General features: G+C 37.2%; 1 protein-coding gene and 1 non-coding gene across 7 annotated transcripts in view; one reads left to right on the top strand and one right to left on the bottom strand.

Annotated features, from left to right (window-relative positions):
- Positions 1–19,180, bottom strand: part of HECTD1 (HECT domain E3 ubiquitin protein ligase 1) — a 103,878-nt gene that overhangs the window by 23,842 nt on the left and 60,856 nt on the right. For 2 of the 6 annotated variants that reach the window (XM_004467924.2, XM_004467927.3), the window contains exons 23-28: positions 18,599–18,765; positions 18,331–18,507; positions 13,723–14,559; positions 12,823–13,044; positions 5,548–5,681; positions 4,823–4,945 (exon numbers count right to left, since the gene is read on the bottom strand). In XM_004467924.2, coding sequence (XP_004467981.1) covers positions 4,823–4,945; positions 5,548–5,681; positions 12,823–13,044; positions 13,723–14,559; positions 18,331–18,507; positions 18,599–18,765 — 1,660 coding nt within the window. The remainder of the gene's footprint in view (positions 1–4,822; positions 4,946–5,547; positions 5,682–12,822; positions 13,045–13,722; positions 14,560–18,330; positions 18,508–18,598; positions 18,766–19,180) is intronic. The other 4 variants (XM_004467925.3, XM_058293612.2, XM_004467926.2 and 1 more) reach the window with 3 other exon arrangements.
- On the top strand, positions 1,455–1,585 carry LOC111766410 (small nucleolar RNA SNORA3/SNORA45 family). Its single transcript, XR_002798467.1, has one exon. It is a non-coding gene; the product is annotated as a small nucleolar RNA SNORA3/SNORA45 family (small nucleolar RNA).

Below are 19,180 nucleotides of genomic sequence, written 5' to 3'. Positions count from 1 at the left end.
GAGCAGAGAGACAAGACATTGGGGGGGGTGAAGGACAATGAGGAAAAACGGCAAATAACACGCAGATAACAAGCAAAAACCAACACGTAGGGAGCAAATATGGCTCAAGCAGTTTAGCACCTGTCTCCCAAATGGGAGGTCCTCGGTTCAGTTCCCAGTACCTCCTAAAAGAAAAAAAAAGATTACAAGCAAAAACAATGAGCAAAAAACAATTAGCAAACAAACAAGGGAGCCATGGGGTAGGGGAAAATCTCCCAAAGATGAAAAGCCCAGGACTAGACAGCATCACAGGTGAATTCCACCCAGCATTCAAAGATGTTCTAATACCAATTTTTCTCAAGCTCTTCCAAAAATCTGAACAGGAAAGAACACTGCCAAACTCACTCTATGAAGCCAACATCACCCTAACACCAACCAGATAAAGATATTACAAAAAAACGAAAATTACAGAACAATATCCTAATGAATATAGATGCAAAAATCCTCAACAAAATACTTGCAAACCAAATCTGAAAGCACATTAAAAGAATTATACACCATGACCAAGTGGGTTTTATCCCACATATGCCAAGGTGGTTCAACACAAGAAAATCAATTAGTGTAATAACCCACACTGATAAATTGAAGAATTAAAATCACATGATCCTCTCGATTTATGAGTAAAGGCATTCAACAAAATACAACAACCTTTCTCGATAAAAACACTCCAAAAGATAGGAATAGGAGGAAGCTTTCTCAATATGGTAAAGTGCATATATGAAAAACCTATAGCTGGCATTGTACTTAACAGTAAGACTGAAAGCTTTCCGGCTGATATCAAGAACAAGACAAGGATGCCTACTCTCACCATTATTATTCAATATTGTGCTAGAAGTTCTAGCTAGAGCAATTAGGCTAGATAAAAAAAATTAAAGGCACACAAATAGGAAAGGAAGAAGTAAACCTTTCACTATTAGCTGATGACATCATCCCATATTTAGAAAATCCTGAAAAATTCACAACAAAGCTACTAAAATTAATAGACAAGTTGAGCAAAGTGGCCGGATACAAGATTAATAGGCCAAAATCAACAGCATTTCTATATAATTTTGATGTGCAATCTGAGGACAAAATCAGGAAAAAAAATTCCATTCAAAATAGTGACTAAAACAAACAAATATTTAGGAATAAACTGAACCAAGGACACAAAGGACTTGTATTCAGAAAACTACAAAACATTGCTAAAAGAAATCAAGGAAGACTTAAATAAATAGAAGTACATTTCGTGTTCTTGGATTGGAAGACTAAATTTCATTAAATATGTCAATTAAACCCAAACTGATCACAGATTCAATGCAATCCCAATAAAAATCACAATAGCCTTTTTTGCAGAAATGGAAAAGCCAATAATCAAAATTTATTTGGAAGGGTTAGGGGCCCTGAGTAGCGAAAAATTTCTTTAAAAAGAAGAATGATCCGAGACTAGAGTCACATCCCAACACAGCTCTTGCCTGATGTGCTAGGGTCCTCAGAGAGAATCTACTGATCTTGATTCACTGGCAGGGGGTGACCAGTGCCCCCACTAGTGCCCTGATCAGAAACATGTCACACATAGCTCCTAAAAGGTATGCTTTGTCGGGCATCTTTTAGGGAGTTGATATATGCTTTGTTAGGGAGTTGATATATGCTTTTTCTTTGTTCTTCTGGGGTTACTACAAAGTTCTGGGGAAGGGAAAGCTTCCAAAACAGCCTGTCATCGTGAAGGCCAAACTCTTCAGCAGAAGAGCTGAGGAGAAGATTAAGGGTATGGGGGGAGCCTGAGTCCTGGTGGCTTGAAGCCTTATGGGGGGAGGTTCATTAAATGCTAACATGCTTTTCAAAAAAAAAAAAAAAAAAGAATGAAGTTGGAGGACTCTAACTTCCTGACTTTAAAGCATACTGCTTAGCTACATTGGTAAAAACAGCATGATACTGGCATAAAGACAGACAGCTTGACCAATGGAACCTAACCAAGAACTCAAAAATACATCCTCAAATCTACAGTCAAGGCTGTTAAGCCAACCCAGCTGGGCCAGAATAGTATATTCAACAAATCATGCTGGGAGAACTGGATATCCATGTTAAAAGAAAGATGACCCTTATCTCATACCTTGAACAAAAATTAACTCAAAATAAATCAAGGACCTAAATATAAAAGTGACAACCATAAAACTCCTAGAAGAAAATGTAGGAGAACATCTTCAAGATCTTGAGGTATAAGATAGTTTCTTAACCTTACAACCAAAGCATGAACAACAAAAGAGAAAATACATAAATGAGACCTTCTCAAAATTTAACACTTTTGCTCCTCGAAGGGCTTTGTCAAAACAGTTAAAAGGCAGCCAACTCAAAGGGAGAAAATATTTGGAAATCACATATACAATAAGGGTTTAGTATCCATGATTTTTTAAAAATACTACAAATCAACAACAAAAAGACAAACTACCCAATTAAAAACTGGCCCAAAGACTTGAAAAGACAATTGTCCAAAGAAGAAATACAAATGGCAAAGAAACACATGAAAAAAATGTTCAGCATCACCAGCAATTAGGGAAATGCAAATCAAAACTAAAATGAGATATCATTTCACACCTATTAGACTGGCCACCATTAAAGTCAGTAAATTGTAAATGTTAGAGAGATGTAGAGAGATAGGAACATTTATTCACCGCTGGTGAGAATGCAGAATTGTAAAGCCACTGTGAAGGATTGTTTGGCAGTCCCTAAGAAGTTGAATACATACTTGCCCTTTGACCTGACAATACCACCCCTAGATATATACACAGAAGAACTGAGAGCAGTGACACAAATAGCCATCTGTACACCGATGTTCATAGCTATGTTATCCACAATTGCCAAAATATGGCAACAACCCAGGTGTCCATCAACTGATGAACAGATAAACAAATTGTGGTTTATTTATATATACAAAGGAATATTATGCAGCAGTAAAAAGAAATGAAGTCATGTAGCATATGACAACACGGATGAAGCTGAAGAACATTATGTACAATGAAGCAAGCCAGATACAAAAGGACAAATACTATATGACTGCACTATTATGAACTAAATATATTATGTAAATTCATGGAATTAATAATTAGAAAAGGTCACCAGAAAATAGAATGAGCATAGAAAATGGAAAACTGGGCGGTGGACTTGGCCCAGTGGTTAGGGCATCCGTCTACCACATGGGAGGTCCACGGTTCAAACCCCAGGCCTCCTTGACCCGTGTGCAGCTGGCCCATGCACAGTGCTGATGTGCGCAAGGAGTGCCATGCCATGCAGGGGAGCCCCATGTGAAAGGAGTGTGCCCTGTAAGGAGAGCTACCCAGCGCGAAAGAAAGTGCAGCCTGCCCAGGAATGGTGCCACACACACGGAGAGCTGACAACAAGATGACACAACAAAAAAAAGAAGAACACGCAGCAAATGGACACAGAGAGCAGAAAATGGGGGGGGGGGGGAGGGGGGAGGGGTTGGGGGAGAAGGGGAGAGAAAATAAATAAATAACTCTTAAAAAAAAAAGAAAATGGAAAGCTGATGGTCAATCAGGTTAAAGCATGGTTAAAAGGTTGTTTGTAAAACTTGAAATGAATGGAAATGGTGAGAGCACATCACAGTGTTTGTGACTAGCAGAGCTATTATATGGGTATAACTGGTTGAAAAAGTCTAAGGACATGTATATTACTAGAAGAAAAGCTAAAAAATTTAACAAGCAACTGTATAACATAGTGAAACTTCATGTAAAATACAAATATGGGTAATATTGCATATATGACTGTTTTTATAAAATATACAAAAACTAGAGAGAAGGAAACAATAGCAGCTATGTATGGTAGGGGAAGCATAGAGGAATGAGAGGTTATAAGTTTTGCTTATATGGTTGGTTGGTTGGTTTCTGTTTTTTAGTTTAATTATTATTATTACTGGAATAATGAAAATGCTCTAAAAATGATTAAAATGATGAAAGCACAACTATGTGATTATAGTGAATACCACTGATTGTACCCTTGATGTATTTATGCTTTATTAATATGTACCAATAAAATTGGTTTGCTTAATAAAAGTTTTTTTTTCAAGGAGCATTCTTTCCTCTTCTTCAGTTTTTATATCAACAAAAGATATCAATGAATTATAAGTTTGTAAATATCTGATGTAACATTTTTAAACTAACAAATTCCATCTCTACTTTAGCACATATGTACACCCTCATAGATTCAATACTTTACATTTGATAGTTCTGAAGCAAGAATGTCTGGGTTTGGATCCTGGATTCAAAACTACTATATGTGTAACTTTTAGCAAATACTTCATCTGAAAATAGAGCTAATAAAATTCTCAAAGGGTTGTTGAAAAGATTAAATAGATTATTAGAAGTGTTGAGAACAGTGCCTAGCTCTTAGTAATCAATAAGTGTTAGACAACTATAAGTGTTAACACACAACTATTACTATTTCTACTTTTACTACTACTACCTGTACTATTACTACTACCACTACCACTACAATTCTTAGAAAACAACTATTAACCATTCTGGTATATGCTTACTACTACTCAAGGGCAAAGATGAAGGAGTTTCAAGTAAGAAATTCCTGCATATGTTATGCAATAACAACCACTGATTCTGCTTGGAATATGGAACCCAACCAGATGGGGAAGTTTCTTTTTTGTAATACTATTTGGAAGCTTACTCCTCTTTCTCCCAACCCCATCACTATATATTTTTCTAGGCATTTTGGTTGGTGCTATACTAAGAAAGAGAGAAAAATATACTTTAGGGGAGATAAACATGAGCATTATTACCTGCTCCCCAATAGGGCGGCTCCCTGCTCCAGCAGGGACCTGTGGTAGTTGGGAAGTAACAGCATGGTGTGTTACATCAGAGCGGGAGCCAGCTCGACGTTGCAGGGATGGACGTCTCAGAATCTGAAATTTAAAAATAGAGATACATATCTAATTACTAAAAGAAATTTTAAAATATATAGAAAATTACAATAAAAAGCATTTACAGGCACAAGTTTTCATTTCAAGACAATTATAATGGTTAAATATTGGGAGTTCTAGATCATACTGCCTAGGATTGGGTCCCAACTTTTCCACTTAACTGTGATAATCAGGACAAATTACTTTTTTTTCTGTAGGAGGAAAGACGTGCTCAAACCACTGAGCCACACCCACCCCAAATTACTTTTTCTATTCTTCTATCTCAGGGCCTCATGTAAGGACTGATGAGATAATACATGGATACTGCTTGCCACATATAAGTACTAAAAAATTCTAACTAGAATTATTATCAAAGAACCATGAAAGTGACATTCTTTATGGATCATCTAATTTCACATAGTTTTAAATTTGTTAAGCAATGGCTTTTGACATTATAATATTTTTCTTAGATCGAAAGTGCTTTTCTTAACTACATTTTCATACTGGTGACATTACTTCCTTGCTTCAAAGTTTAATCATAACTTAAGTTTTTAGCTCTTCAATTCAATTATCTAGTGAAGAAAATGGGGGGACTCTCTCTCTACCATAACCTCCTCGTATTCTTGGTCCTCCTGATTGTCATCTTCATTCTCATCATCTTCCTCATCTGGCTCAGGCAAGTCCTCATCATCATCTAGCTCAGCTAACAGAGTACTGGCACGACAGCTATCAAGGAAATCTAGAAAACAAAACCATATGCATTACAGTGGACACAATTAACAAAGCATGACAAAATAACTTTACTAATTGGCTTACGTATAAAAACTACACTTAGTGATGCCCCCTTCTTCTGCCAACATAAAAACAGGATAAGTAATAATGATAAATAGTAAAAAGCATGACAGAAAACAACATGAGAAAATGGATGACAATAAGCTAAATGTGAATCTACAAAATCATAATACAAAAGGTCAATCATATGGGCTATGTTAAAAATAACAACAACCCATCATTATTCTCTAAGTTATAGGAGGCATAACATGGTGAAAAGTCAACACCTTGGCATCATTCACTCAGTCAACAAGTATATTCTCAGCACCTATATAATGTGCCAAGAACTATATCAGACGCCAGGTATAAATATAGTTGTGAACAAAACAGACATGGTCTGACAGCCTGTGAAGTTTACAGGGAAGAGAGGCAATTTACAAGTAAACAAACAAACACGTAAATATAAACTATAAAAGATCTTAGGAGGGAAAAGAAAAGAATTTAAGTCAACTGGTGAGACCTGGGTTTAAATTCTAATTCTGCCAATTACTATGTATATAATTTGATAAACTTAGTGACTACAACAAATTAACGATCAGTTTCACAACATTATGGAATAAACTGCAGCATCTTTTGTATTATCAATATTATCTGATACACAAGGAAGTTCAATAAACTTGACTCCTTTTTATCTCCCTCATTCTTAGCATCTTTTCCCATCATCTTCAACGAAGCCCTGTACATTATTCCACACAAATGGAGATGGTGACAAGCTGTTCTTCACAAGAACTTGAAAGTGGAGAAGGAATAATGGGATTAAAGCAAAAGAAATTTTTAGTGGATTGGAGGGAAAAAGCAGTTAACAAAACACCAGCCTTGTACAATGGATAAAAGATAGGATTTACTCTATATTCCAAAAGAATACCCAGAAGACAATTTATAATTATTTAGATATTTTTATCTGCAGTCCTTAAAAAGCAGAGGTTTTAAATTGTTACATAGAATTAAACATAACCTGTTACTTTATGGCCACCAGAAGAAAGAAGCCAGATATTATATTTAATTAGTTTCTAAAGTACACGTTTTTTAAACACATTAATGCTCTGAAACCATAATGTATCTTACCAGAAACATCAAATCACAGTTCAACATTTTTTCATACAGACATAAAGCAATAGTATGTCTTACAATCAATGGCATCTTAAATTCAATGAAATGTATTACTTCCTACCACATATAAGGTGTCAATAAGTTTCCTCCAGTTTAGGCAGTGGTCCTCATGGACACAATGTAGTGGCAGACAAACGAATTCCACTTTCGGTATATTTTTTAAAGAAAAATAATCTGACTAGATAAATTGAAATTTTATCTCTAATATGTTATATTCACTTCAAAGTTTTGTTTTTACTCATCTTTCCTTATTTACCATATGATGGAAGAAATGGATTATATAGAATTCTTTCTTTCACAGATTTGACTCTATCATAATTAAATCATGACTTTCAAAACATAACATAAAAAATTTGCAGACAGAAGTTATCTTGTAAGGTAAATGTTAATCTGATTCTTCATACAGGAGTCTTAAAAAATCCTCCAGGGAAGCAGACTTGGCTCAACAGATAGCGCGTCCGCCTACCACATGGGAGGTCCACAATTCAAACCCAGGGCCTCCTTGACCTGTGTGGAGCTGGCCCACGCGCAGTGTTGATGCGCACAAGGAGTGCCGTGCCACGCAGGGGATCCCCTGCATAGGGGAGCCCCACACACAAGGAGCGCGCCCCGTAAGGAAAGCCGCCCAGCGTGAAAGAAAGTACAGCCTGCCCAAGAACGGCGCCACACACATGGAGAGCTGACGCAGCAAGATGACACAACAAAAGAGACACAGATTCCTGGTGCCGCTGACAAGAATAGAAGCTGACATAGAAGAACACACAGTGAATGGACACAGAAAGCAGTCAACCGGGGGGGGGGGGGGGGAGGCAATAAATAAATAAATAAATAAATAAATAAATAAATAAATAAAAAGTCCTCCAGCTTTAGGTTTATGGAAAAGAGAATTTTCATTACCTAACAATAATCTTTAAAAGTTGACCAGCAACTTTTTTTAAGATATATTTTATTTATTCCCCCCCTCCCCCTCGTTGTTTGCACTTGCTGTGTCTGTTCATTGTGTGCTACTCTTCCTTATTTTTTTAGGAGGCACTAGGAACCAAACCCAGAACCTCCTGTGTGGTAGGCGGGAGCTCAATCGCTTGAGCCACAGCCACTTCCCAACCCTTACTTTTAATACACTTTCCCATTAGCATACCCACAGCCTTCTTAAACTTCACACAATCAAGTACTGATGTTTGAAGTTAGCATATGTAACAAAAGAATAGAGAGAGGCAGCAGGGCCCCATGAGAAATACTAAAGTAGAAAATAACTTATCCAATGTATTTACAGTACTTGGATGTTATAATCTTAATCACTTTGTCACACATTCAAAAGAGAAAGAAGAAGAAAACAGAAATGTAACAACTTTCCTAAAACCAGTGAACATCAGATCAGCTTCTTGGCTTAGCTCAGGAGAGCCACATTCTCAGAAAAAAGAAGAAAATGTTAAAAAGAACATATATAAAACAGTTAAAATTCATTTTCATATAAACTTTTCTTGTCTTTGAAATTACCAAAAACAACTTTTATAAACAAACAAGCAATACAATCAGGGTTGTAACATGTTAAATGGTATTCCAAAACAATGCTAATGGGAAAGCAACTTTCCTGAAAGGCACTTCAGCAATTACTCTTTTAAGAATTTATCCTGAGGAAATACACAAAAATACAATGCAAGGATGTTTATTCACAACAATGTTTATGATATTGAAAAATCTGCAACTTAAATACCCAAAATTCATTAAAGTATAGTCAAACAATAGAATAACTGGAAACGGACTTGGCCCAGTGGTTAGGGCGTCCGTCTACCACATGGGAGGTCCGCAGTTCAAACCCTGGGCCTCCTTGACCCGTGTGGAGCTGGCCCATGTGCAGTGCTGATGTGCACAAGGAGTGCCCTGCCACGCAGGGGTGTCCCCTGCGTAGGGGAGCCCCACGCGCAAGGAGTGCGCCCGGAAGGAGAGCTGCCCAGCGCGAAAGAAAGTGCAACCTGCCCAGAAATGGCGCCACCCACGCTTCCCCTGCTGCTGATGACAACAGAAACGGACAAAGAAACAAGACGCAGCAAACAGACACAGAGAACAGACAACCGGGGGAGGGGGGCAGTTAAATAAATAAATAAATCTTTAAAAAAAAAAAAAAAAGAATAATTTAGCAGCCATTACAAATGTAGAACTCTATCCAATGATGTGAAAGTATTTTCACAATGTACTGAGTGACAACAGCAGACTTAAAAAGAATAAAATCCACTTTTTTTAATACAAACAAACAAAATCCTCAAAAAGTTAAACACAGAATTGACCCAGCAATTCTACTTTGAGACATATACCTCAAAGAACTGAAAACAGAGAGTCAAACAGATACTGGTACATCAATATCTACAGCAGCATTATTTAGTGGCCAAAAGGTAGAAACAACCCAAGCATCCATTAAGAGATGAATACATACACACAATGGAATACCACTCTTCCACGAAAAAAAGTGTTGTTCAGATATATGCTACAAAATGGGTGAACCTTGAAAACATTATGCTACTAAGTAAAATAAGCCAGACACAAAAGTAAAAATATTTTATGATACCACTTACATGAAATACCTACAAATAAGCCAATCAACAGAGACAGAAAGTAGATTAGAGGTCTCTAAGAGCTGCTGGGAGGAGGAACGGGGAGTTATTGCTTGACGGGTATAGAGTTTTCATTTGCAGTGATGAAGCCTTGGTAATTCATGGTAGTACAATATTGTAGATGTAATTAATGCCACTGAATTGTATACTTAGAATTTGTTAAAATGGCAAATTTTATGTTATGTATAAACTACCATAAAATTTTTTTAATTAACATATACATTAAATGATATGCATCAAATAACAGTAATTGTCTCTGGAAGGTTGGGATTAGAAGGTTTTTATTTTCTTCCATGTTTTCTATATAAAGAATAAGTTTTACTTTTCTAATAAGTTAAAAAAACAAGACTAGAATATTTTAATTGGTTAAATGGTTTTATTACTCTGATTATAGCATGGAAGCCATGGTGAAGTAACTACACAACTTTCTAAGCAAAATTTAATTAAATAACTTGAAAAATTCAAATTACATAATTAAGGAATTACTTCCAAAAGGCCTTGATAGGTCCCAGGGAAGATGGTGTCAAGAGTAAGTAGGCAGAGCTCAACTCTCTTACAAAAATATCAGAGGAAGGGCGGAAGCTGTCTGAAGGCACTGCTTTGAGGGACTGCACACCAGAATGCTATGTGCATCATCCAGGAGGGAGTAGAGAACCTAAAGATGAAGAGGCCTAAATGAAAACCATGAGTTACTCACCCCAGTGGCTGGGAGCAACAGCCACCCCCCACCCTGTAGGCAAACAGCCTCGGTAAAACCCATGGCAGATGGCATCCAGCTGAGAGGGGAATGGACATCTCCCTCTCTGGGAGGCTGAAGGGTGCAGCGGAGGGCTAAGTGTGGTTTCTCCTCAGCAAGTTTAAAAAGCAGGGCCCCACTTTCAATCGTGGCTCTAATTGGCCCAGAAACATCAGACAGTAGAGGACGAAAGAGCATCCTTCATGGAAAGGTTCGCCAAAGAGCATCACTTTCTGGCAAGTCAGCAAAGTGAAGGAAGAAAAAGACCAGGGACCTTGTTTTCATAACTTAAACAGGGCAAATTTAAAGATTTAGAATAAGTTAAACCCCACATCAAAGACAAGCTGCAAAACAAAACCACTAGGCAAGAGAGGGAAATTGACCATCAGAGTAAATTCAAAATGATTATATGCCTAGACACGAGCAAAAAGTTACAAGCCATACTAAGAAACAGGAAGAGATGGCCCAGCCAAAGGAACAAATTAAAAATCCTGATGAGACACAGGATTTAAAACAACAAATCAATAATGTTCACACACATCTAAATTAATTCAAGGAGTTGAAGGGAAATATGACTAAAGAGATAAAAGATATTAAGACGACATTGGGGGAAGCAGATTTGGCTCAATGGACAGGGCATCAGCCTGCCACATGGGAGGTCCAGAGTTCAAAACCAGGGCCTCCTAATCCGTGTGGTGAGCTGGCCCATGTGCAGTGCTGATGTGTGCAAGGAGTGCCGTGCCTCGCAGGGATGTCCCCCACATAGGGGAACCCCACGCGCAAGGAGTGCACCCCATAAGGAGAGCCGCCCAGCACGAAAAGTGCAGCCTGCCCAGAAGTGGCACCACACACACGGAGAGCTGACGCAGCAAGATGACGCAACAAAAAGAGACACAGATTCCCAGTGCTGCTGACAAGAACACAGAAGATCACGCAGCGAATGGACACAGAGAGCAGACAACTGGGGGGGGGGAGCCAAGAGAAGGGGAGAAAAATAAATAAGAAATAAATCTTTAAAAAAAAAAAAAAGAAGACGCTGGGAGCAGATGTGGCTTAAGTAGCTGAGCACCTGTTTTCTACATGGGAGGTCCAAGGTTTAGTCCCCAGTATCTCCTAAAAACAAAAACAAAGCAACAAGCAAACAAATGAAAAAGGCAACTCAGGGGAGCCAAAGTGGCTCAGTGGCTCATCACCAGCTTCCCACATGAGAGGTCTGGGGTTCAAAAAGAAGACACTGGGTGAACATAAAGAACCGTTTGAAAACCTGCAAAGAAAAATAACAGAGGTTATGGAATGTGGGAATGAAAGACACAAAGGATGTGATTAATGTAATTAGAGGGGAGCAGACATGGCTTAAGCAGTTGAGTTCCCAGTGCCTCCTGAAAAGAAAAAAAAACCAATAAGCAAAACAAGCACACACACAAACCAACTCAGGGAAGCCAATATGGCTCAGTGGTTGAGTCTTGGCTTCCCACATGGAAGATCCCAGGTTCAATCCCCAGCCCCCAATACCTCAAAAAAAAAAAAGGGGGGCAACATTAGAGGCATTTAACAGCAGATTTAAAATGGCTGAGGAACAAATGAGCAAATCAGAAGACAGAACATCTGAACTTAAGACAAGAATAGACAGACAAAAAGAATGGAAAAAACTGATCAGGGTCTCAGGGAATTGCTTTAATGTAGCACAAAATGCACATATGTGTTATGGGTGTCCCAGAAGGAAAAAAAGAACAGAAAAGGGGCAGAAAGAATATCTGAGTAAATGATGGTCAAAAATTTCCTAACCATTGTGGCAAGACACAAATAGCAATATCCAAGATGGAAAACATACTCCAAACAGAATAAATTTGAATAGCTCTACTCTGAGACACCTACTATTCAAAGGTCTTTACAAAGCTTTTCATCTATTATATTTCTATTCTTCTCAGATAAAGGTATCAAATATCTTTATTTTTTTTTTTTTAAAGATTTATTCATTTAATTCCCCCCTCCCCCGGTTGTCTGTTCTCTGTGTCTATTTGCTGCGTCTTGTTTCTTGGTCCGCTTCTGTTGTCATCAGCAGCAGGGGAAGCGTGGGTGGCGCCATTCCTGGGCAGGCTGCACTTTCTTTTGTGCTGGGCAGCTCTCCTTCCAGGCGCACTCCTTGCACGTGGGGCTCCCCTACATGGGGGACACCCCTGTGTGGCACGGCACTCCTTGTGTGCATCAGCACTGCGCATGGACCAGCTCCACACGGGTCAAGGAGGCCCAGGGTTTGAACCGCGGACCTCCCATGTGGTAGACGGATGCCCTAAACAATGGGCCAAGTCCACTGCCTCAAATATCTTTATAATTATAGTTCTTCCAATAAACCTTCATTAGTGACAAAAGGCAAAACAGAATGATGCATAAAAGTTCGTACCTGTCTGCTCTGTTTATAATCAGATAATTTCTTAATAGTTCCTCATATCACTGAGTTTTTCCATCTTACATAAGATACCATATTTGCAAGAAGAGGGAATCTTTTCTAACCCAAAGTTACAAACATCCCAGGAGAAAACATAATAAAAGTCACTATATAAATATCTATATATTTTAATTTTTAAATAACTTACCATATAAGGAATACTCTGCTTCTTGACCTGTGTCACTCTCACTGGAGGTTGAAGTTAGGCTGGTAGTTAAAGTATTACTTAATGACTGGCCAACTGACAAAACTGTTGTTGCTGTAGCTACATTGCTGCTGCTTGTGACACTGGATGTTGACATAGTCACGGTTGATGTAGTACCAGGTGTGGTCAAATTAGGGAAACTCTGAGCACCCATAAGAGGAGAAGCTAACGATAAAAAAAGAACCAAATTAGTACAAATGTAATTGTATGAACATTAGAAAATTATTTTTTTATATTTAGAAATAAAGAATAAGGTCATACACACACACTAACAATGAAAAGGTTGAAAAGCAACAACTTCATGAACCCAACTGAAATCCAATTAAAATTTGTTTTTTAAAAAACTTAATCCTAACTTATTAAAAAAGGAAAATAGGCAATGAAATAATTCCCAGCAATATTTTTCAAGGGTACTACTTTGACCCATTTATACTCAAATTAAAATTAACCCTCAAAAGCTAAAACCAATTTAGAATCTAATTTAGAATTTAGAATTATACCAATGTGATGCTATGGTTCCAATGGACTATGATAATATTTAACAGTTATCTATTTCCTCATGCAAATTTGCTTAACCATTTATCAGGGAGGAATGAAAAACAGAAGTGTCTTACTGTTTTATATTTTCAGAGTAAGAGATTCTTTATCACACCTGATCTGAATCCTTAATATGATTCTATAGAACTCAACTTCATACTCAAGTGCTAAATTCGTTGCAGTTATATCTAACATGGTTAATGACCTAGTTAAAGACTACAGCCAGAACCCATTGACTGTGAGACCCTACTTCGCAGTCCTTCAAGTGGAAAAAGCATTGGGTTCCATAAGGAAAAGCTCACTTACTTGCTGTGCTCATCACATTCCTCCCCAAAGTATTAGTGTTGTTATCACTGCTGCTTCGGCTTAGATTCATGTTGTTCGTGGCATTAGTCCGTGCTATGTTTGCCACTCTCCTTACAAAACTCTCCAAGCTAGATGTTTCTCTTGAGGAAAGGTTAGGTACACTTGCACTAGAGCTCATGGGGGCCCCAGCAGCCAACAAAGAACTCACTGACAGTCTGTTACTTGCCGAAGAGCTAAGGGGTCGTTGTGAAGCTGCTTCTTTATTAGTTAATTCAGATACTGAACTAACATCGGGAGAGCTAACACTAACAATTCCCATGGATATTGCACTAGACTCCCCAGGAGTACGAACAGAACTATCAGGCCCTAACTTCCTTTCAGTATTTTCACTTCCCGTTTCCGCTGTTAAGGTGCTGGTGCTTGCACTGGAAGATGACCCTACTTCTGCTTGAGGGACGTTTTCAGCAGATGAAAGAACAACAATCGGTTCATGGACATCAGCTCCTGAAACTATACTGTGTTCCATTACAATTTCTGATCTCCGTTCCGTTTTGGTCGAACCCAAGCTGATGTCGCTGCTACTGGCCACGCTACACACAGAACTGCTGCTTCCTTTTCTACTTGAGGAGCCTGCAGCAGCAGATGTCTTGTCTGGACAGTTGTTTTTCACCAAGCTGCTCCATGATTGCGTTGTGCCTGAAACAGTGGATGAAACAGGTTTGGGTGATGCCACTGTATCAGGGTCGTACCCTGGTGCAAGCTTGAGGTCAAATTTTCCTTCTGCGCCCATACGGTAAGAGTTTGAGCCACCAGCATCCCAGGTGACATCAATCCAGCCTGGAAAGGGACAGGAGTTTGTGAGACCCAGCAGAAAGCAGATAGGAGCGTGTCAGATAGTAGCTCCACATATGGGATCAGGTTTTCATCAGTGCTGTATTTCCGAATTTCTACAGTCATTTAAGGTCTGCAACTAAAATTAAATGTAAATGAAACATTCTTTGACTATATAAGATTAGGTTAGCTATCTGAAAGTCTGAAAGTCTGTATTATTTGAACCACAAGGCTCTGGGAAACTTTTAAAATTCCCCTTTTTATTTCCTACTACACTGTTCACCCTCGTGATATTTAAAAACAATGTCAGGGTTATGTTTAAATCTAACGGGGTATCTTTTCTGTGGAAGAACTGCTTAAAAGATTTTTTTTAAAAGACTGAAACAAATGGTAATATACTGCAACTTCAACAAGTATAGATGGAACCTAAGCAAAAGTTTTTTAATTGCTAAAAAAACACACAAAAAACAACAACAAAAAAAAACCTGGTTCATCATTAATGTCTAAGTCTGAGCTAAACCCTCTAATTGATAGATAAAATAATTATATAACACTGTAGAAATTTCAGGTGACTAGTTCAAATAAAACATTAGGTTAGCATTTTTGTGTTCTCAAAGTTTGGAGGTTACTTGGTTCTGTTATGATTAAGTCTAATGAATCTGAATAAGCACAGTAAATTCTAAAAATAAAACTTAAAAAGCATGCTATGCTTTATCTTTATTAGAACCAATAATATAATGTTAAAAGCATATAAAAAACCAATGAGCCATTCTAATGATAATCATCTAGATTTATTTATATTTAGAAAATATTCTTCTTTTAAAAAAAGTAACTTCCAAAAATAACAAAATATATTTGCCTATTAGAAAGGAAATTAATAGAAATTTGATCATCTTAGTTTTATAAGCTTACTAATTCAGATAAAAAAAGGAACCCTTAAAAATATTTATTTTGTTAAGTATTAAGAGTCTTCATAAGATTCAAGAATATTTTATTCATACACACACATACACACACTACCAAGGCAAGTTCATTTATGTATATGATAAGGCTCAGAGGGGTATAAGTAACATTGAATTACCTGTGGGGATTATCTGCATGTGAATTTTCTGAGAGGAAAACTGACTGCTCCAAATCTATTTAAGTAGCTTAGATGAGATTTCGATTGCCTCAATTTATCCTGTATTCTGTAATAACCTCTGAAGAACCAACATTTAACTATCTCTTCTGCTACATAGAAAAGTGTGAGAAAAGGCAAGGTTCAAAAATATATTCCAGGAAGTGGATTTGGCTCAATGGATAGAGCATCCACCTATCACATGGGAGGTCCAGGGTTCCAACCCAGGGCCTCTTCATCCCTGTGATGAGCTAGCCCATCAGCAGTGCTGCTGTGCGCAAGGAGCGCCCTGCCATGCAGGGGTATGCCCCACATAGGGGAGCCCCATGTGCAAGGAGTGTGCCCCTCAAGGAGAGCCGCCCAGCATCAAAAAGTGCAGCCTGCCCAGGAGTGGCACCCCATACACGGAAAGCTGACACAGCAAGATGACACAAGAAAAAGAGACACAGATTCCAGGTGCTGCTGACAAGAATACAAGCGAACACAGAAGAACACACAGGGAATGGACACTTAGAGCAGACAACTGGAGGGGGGGAGGGAAGGGAAGGGGAGAGAAATAAATTTTTAAAAACTAAAGCTTTAAAAAAAAAAACACAAAAAAACCCATATTCCATTCCCAAGTAAAATAGACATTTGTAATGTATTAATTTAACCAAAACTATACTGATAATTTATTTCATAGCCTTTATAAAATGTATAATTATATATTTATTTGATGCACCCAGTAAGGCAGGGGATCACACTTGTTTATTGACCATTTTGTTATCTGAAGTCTAACAAAGTACCTTTATATAGCACACACTCAGTATTTGTGGACTAAATGAATAAACGACTATTTCTACCAATAAAACAGTCTCTTTAGAAGGGAAATAGATTTAATTGACACAACATGGAAAAATACTTTAATAAAACCATTCATATTAGGCCTCAGAATGTTTTTAAATTCATACCTAAAAACCTTCTGGGGGATCTAAGAAAGGGTACATACGCACTATACCTAACAGTATAGGTTCAAAACTCTCAACTATTCCTATCCCCAAAAGATAAAAGATAAAGACAGTAATGACTAGCTTTAAATTATAAATAGTTGGCATAAGTATTTGAAAACTAAGAACCCTTTCTGACATATGGAATAACATAATGGGAACAGCCATGTTGGATCAGCCTAAACAGGCCTTTCCTGATTGCTGAATTTTGCAATTAAGATTCCAGTTTTCCTACGTGACTGCTTCAGTTGCTGCCAGCCCCAGAAAAATAAACTGCATTCCCTTAACCCTAACTAACCTCCTCTCATCCGGTCACACACTTCAAGACTAAAACAATTTAGAGGAGATAGAATATTTGCTAATAAGCATCATAAAAATGCATAAAAACAGGAACTGAAATTTCTGAGTTGAATGGTACCAATATAATCTCAACTATTATGTTTCTTTGGAGATTTTTTTTGTTTTTTTCAGGAGATACCAGGCACTGAACCTGGGACCTTGTTCATGGGTAGCAGGTCCTCAACCGCTGAGCTACACCCAGTCCCCTATTACGGGTATTTATGAATTTTGGCGGTTACATGCACACTTATTATAAACCTGCTATAATTATAATGATTTGCAACTAGGGTATGACAATGCAGAAATGCATTTTGTAGTGTGGTAATTCAAGGAAATCAATCTTAAAAACAATATGATCAGAATGTTTCTGATTATAAAACAATATAATCAGAGGATTTCTTTAAATAAATAAATGCCTTTATCACATAAACTATGACTATATTATGATATTAATGCTAGTCATTCTCCTAAATACTGTGACTTTTTTTTTTTTTTTAAGTATTTGGTGTAAGCTAAGAATTAGAATATTATAGTCTCTCTCTCTTTTTAATACTAGGTGAAATTGATAAGGACTCAGTATTGCTTAGGTAAATTATCTGTTGATAAATCAGCCTTACAATTTTAAGAAAAAAACTAGTCACTACAGTTGCATCTAAAAGTGAACAGTAATTTACTAAGTGGGTATAGACTTCCCTAATATGGAGAGCATCAAAGTTAAAAATGAGCTTGACTGAAACAATAACCCTCACAAAACATGAAAGTTAAAACTCCCAAAGAAAAGCTGTTAGACTGAGAAACACTGTGAAATATATCAATCTACTAATAGATGAAGAGACTATGAGTCCTGATTTAGACTTTACTGAAAAAAAAAAATTAAGAATATTACTGCTTTATCTTCTACATTACTCAGTAAAAATTATTGCCTGATTTCTGTGCTACTGAGGAAAAGAAAAGTATAAGAAATTAAAGTAAAAAGCAAAGGAAACTTGTGAGTACTGAACTTTAAGAAAAGGTAGAAGGGAGTAGATATGGCACAAGTAGCTAAGTACTTGCTTCCCATTTATGAGATCCTGGGTTCAATCCCTGGTACCTCAAAAAAAAAAAAAAAAAAAGAAAAGAAAAGGTAGAAAATGTGTTTTGAGGGTATCATCTAACTTATTAATCAATTGTTTAACTTGCTGACCACTTCAAAAACTTAGAAATAAATGGATCAGTTCTTCTACACAATGCTGATGCATTTATACAATTTATAATTTATCCAAAAATAAAAGAAAGAAGAAACTTTATTATTTACGTACTTTGTTTCTACACTATAAATGCTAAGCTCCAACTCACCATTATGCAGTTCTCCTGTGACAGTGCCTTCTCCCTGTGGGCTGCCATCCTGATCTCGCCATTTCCAATCCAGGCCTCTGATTACACGAGCCCCTGGAACCATGTATTTCAGAACTTGGGAGCGTACTAGACGTCTCTGTCTTCTAAGATTTGCTTCTGCTTCCTTAGCTGCTTTTCCTATAAGGTAAAAATTAAAGACATATCATAAACAAAACCACCTTTATATAAAGTTTTAATAAATTAAGAAAACCTCATATCAGTTCTTTACCTAGCTGATCTTCACATACTCCATTTACTGTGCCATAAAGTTCAAATCCAGACAGTGAGAGGTAGTGTGTTTGTCCACTAGCATTCTTCCCCATCTGTTTTATTCTTACATGTCGCCATCCCTGTTTCTCATCTTTTGGTGGATCAAGAGGCCAGGTTGCTGTTGACCTGTGTTGGGGAAAAAATTGTGTAATGTTTTAAAATACACAAAAAGTATGTTCAAGATGGAGAAGATGTTACACAAAATGAAAAACTGTAGGAAAAATAAACTAAACCATTCATATTCAGTCAATAGTTTATTAAATTTTTGAACTGTTAATCCTAATCTTAAGAAGTTCCTTCATAATACAAATGCAGAAAGCAATATAACTCCATATTCTATCTACTCATCAAAATGTGTCACAATCTACAATTAAAGCTTACAAAAACTGTTTTCTTATAGAAATATAATTAACCATAAAAAAATAATATAGAATTGAGTGAGAGAGAATATAAACTACAATGTAAACTATAATCCATGCTTAGAGGCAAATGCTCCAAAATGTGTTCATCAATTAATTGCAATGAATATACCACACTAATG

Source organism: Dasypus novemcinctus, chromosome 3, assembly GCF_030445035.2.
Source record: "Dasypus novemcinctus isolate mDasNov1 chromosome 3, mDasNov1.1.hap2, whole genome shotgun sequence".
NCBI classification, from domain to species: Eukaryota; Metazoa; Chordata; class Mammalia; order Cingulata; family Dasypodidae; genus Dasypus; species Dasypus novemcinctus.
Note: the sequence above shows the minus strand (reverse complement) of the source record. Positions and strands in the feature narration are given on the sequence as shown.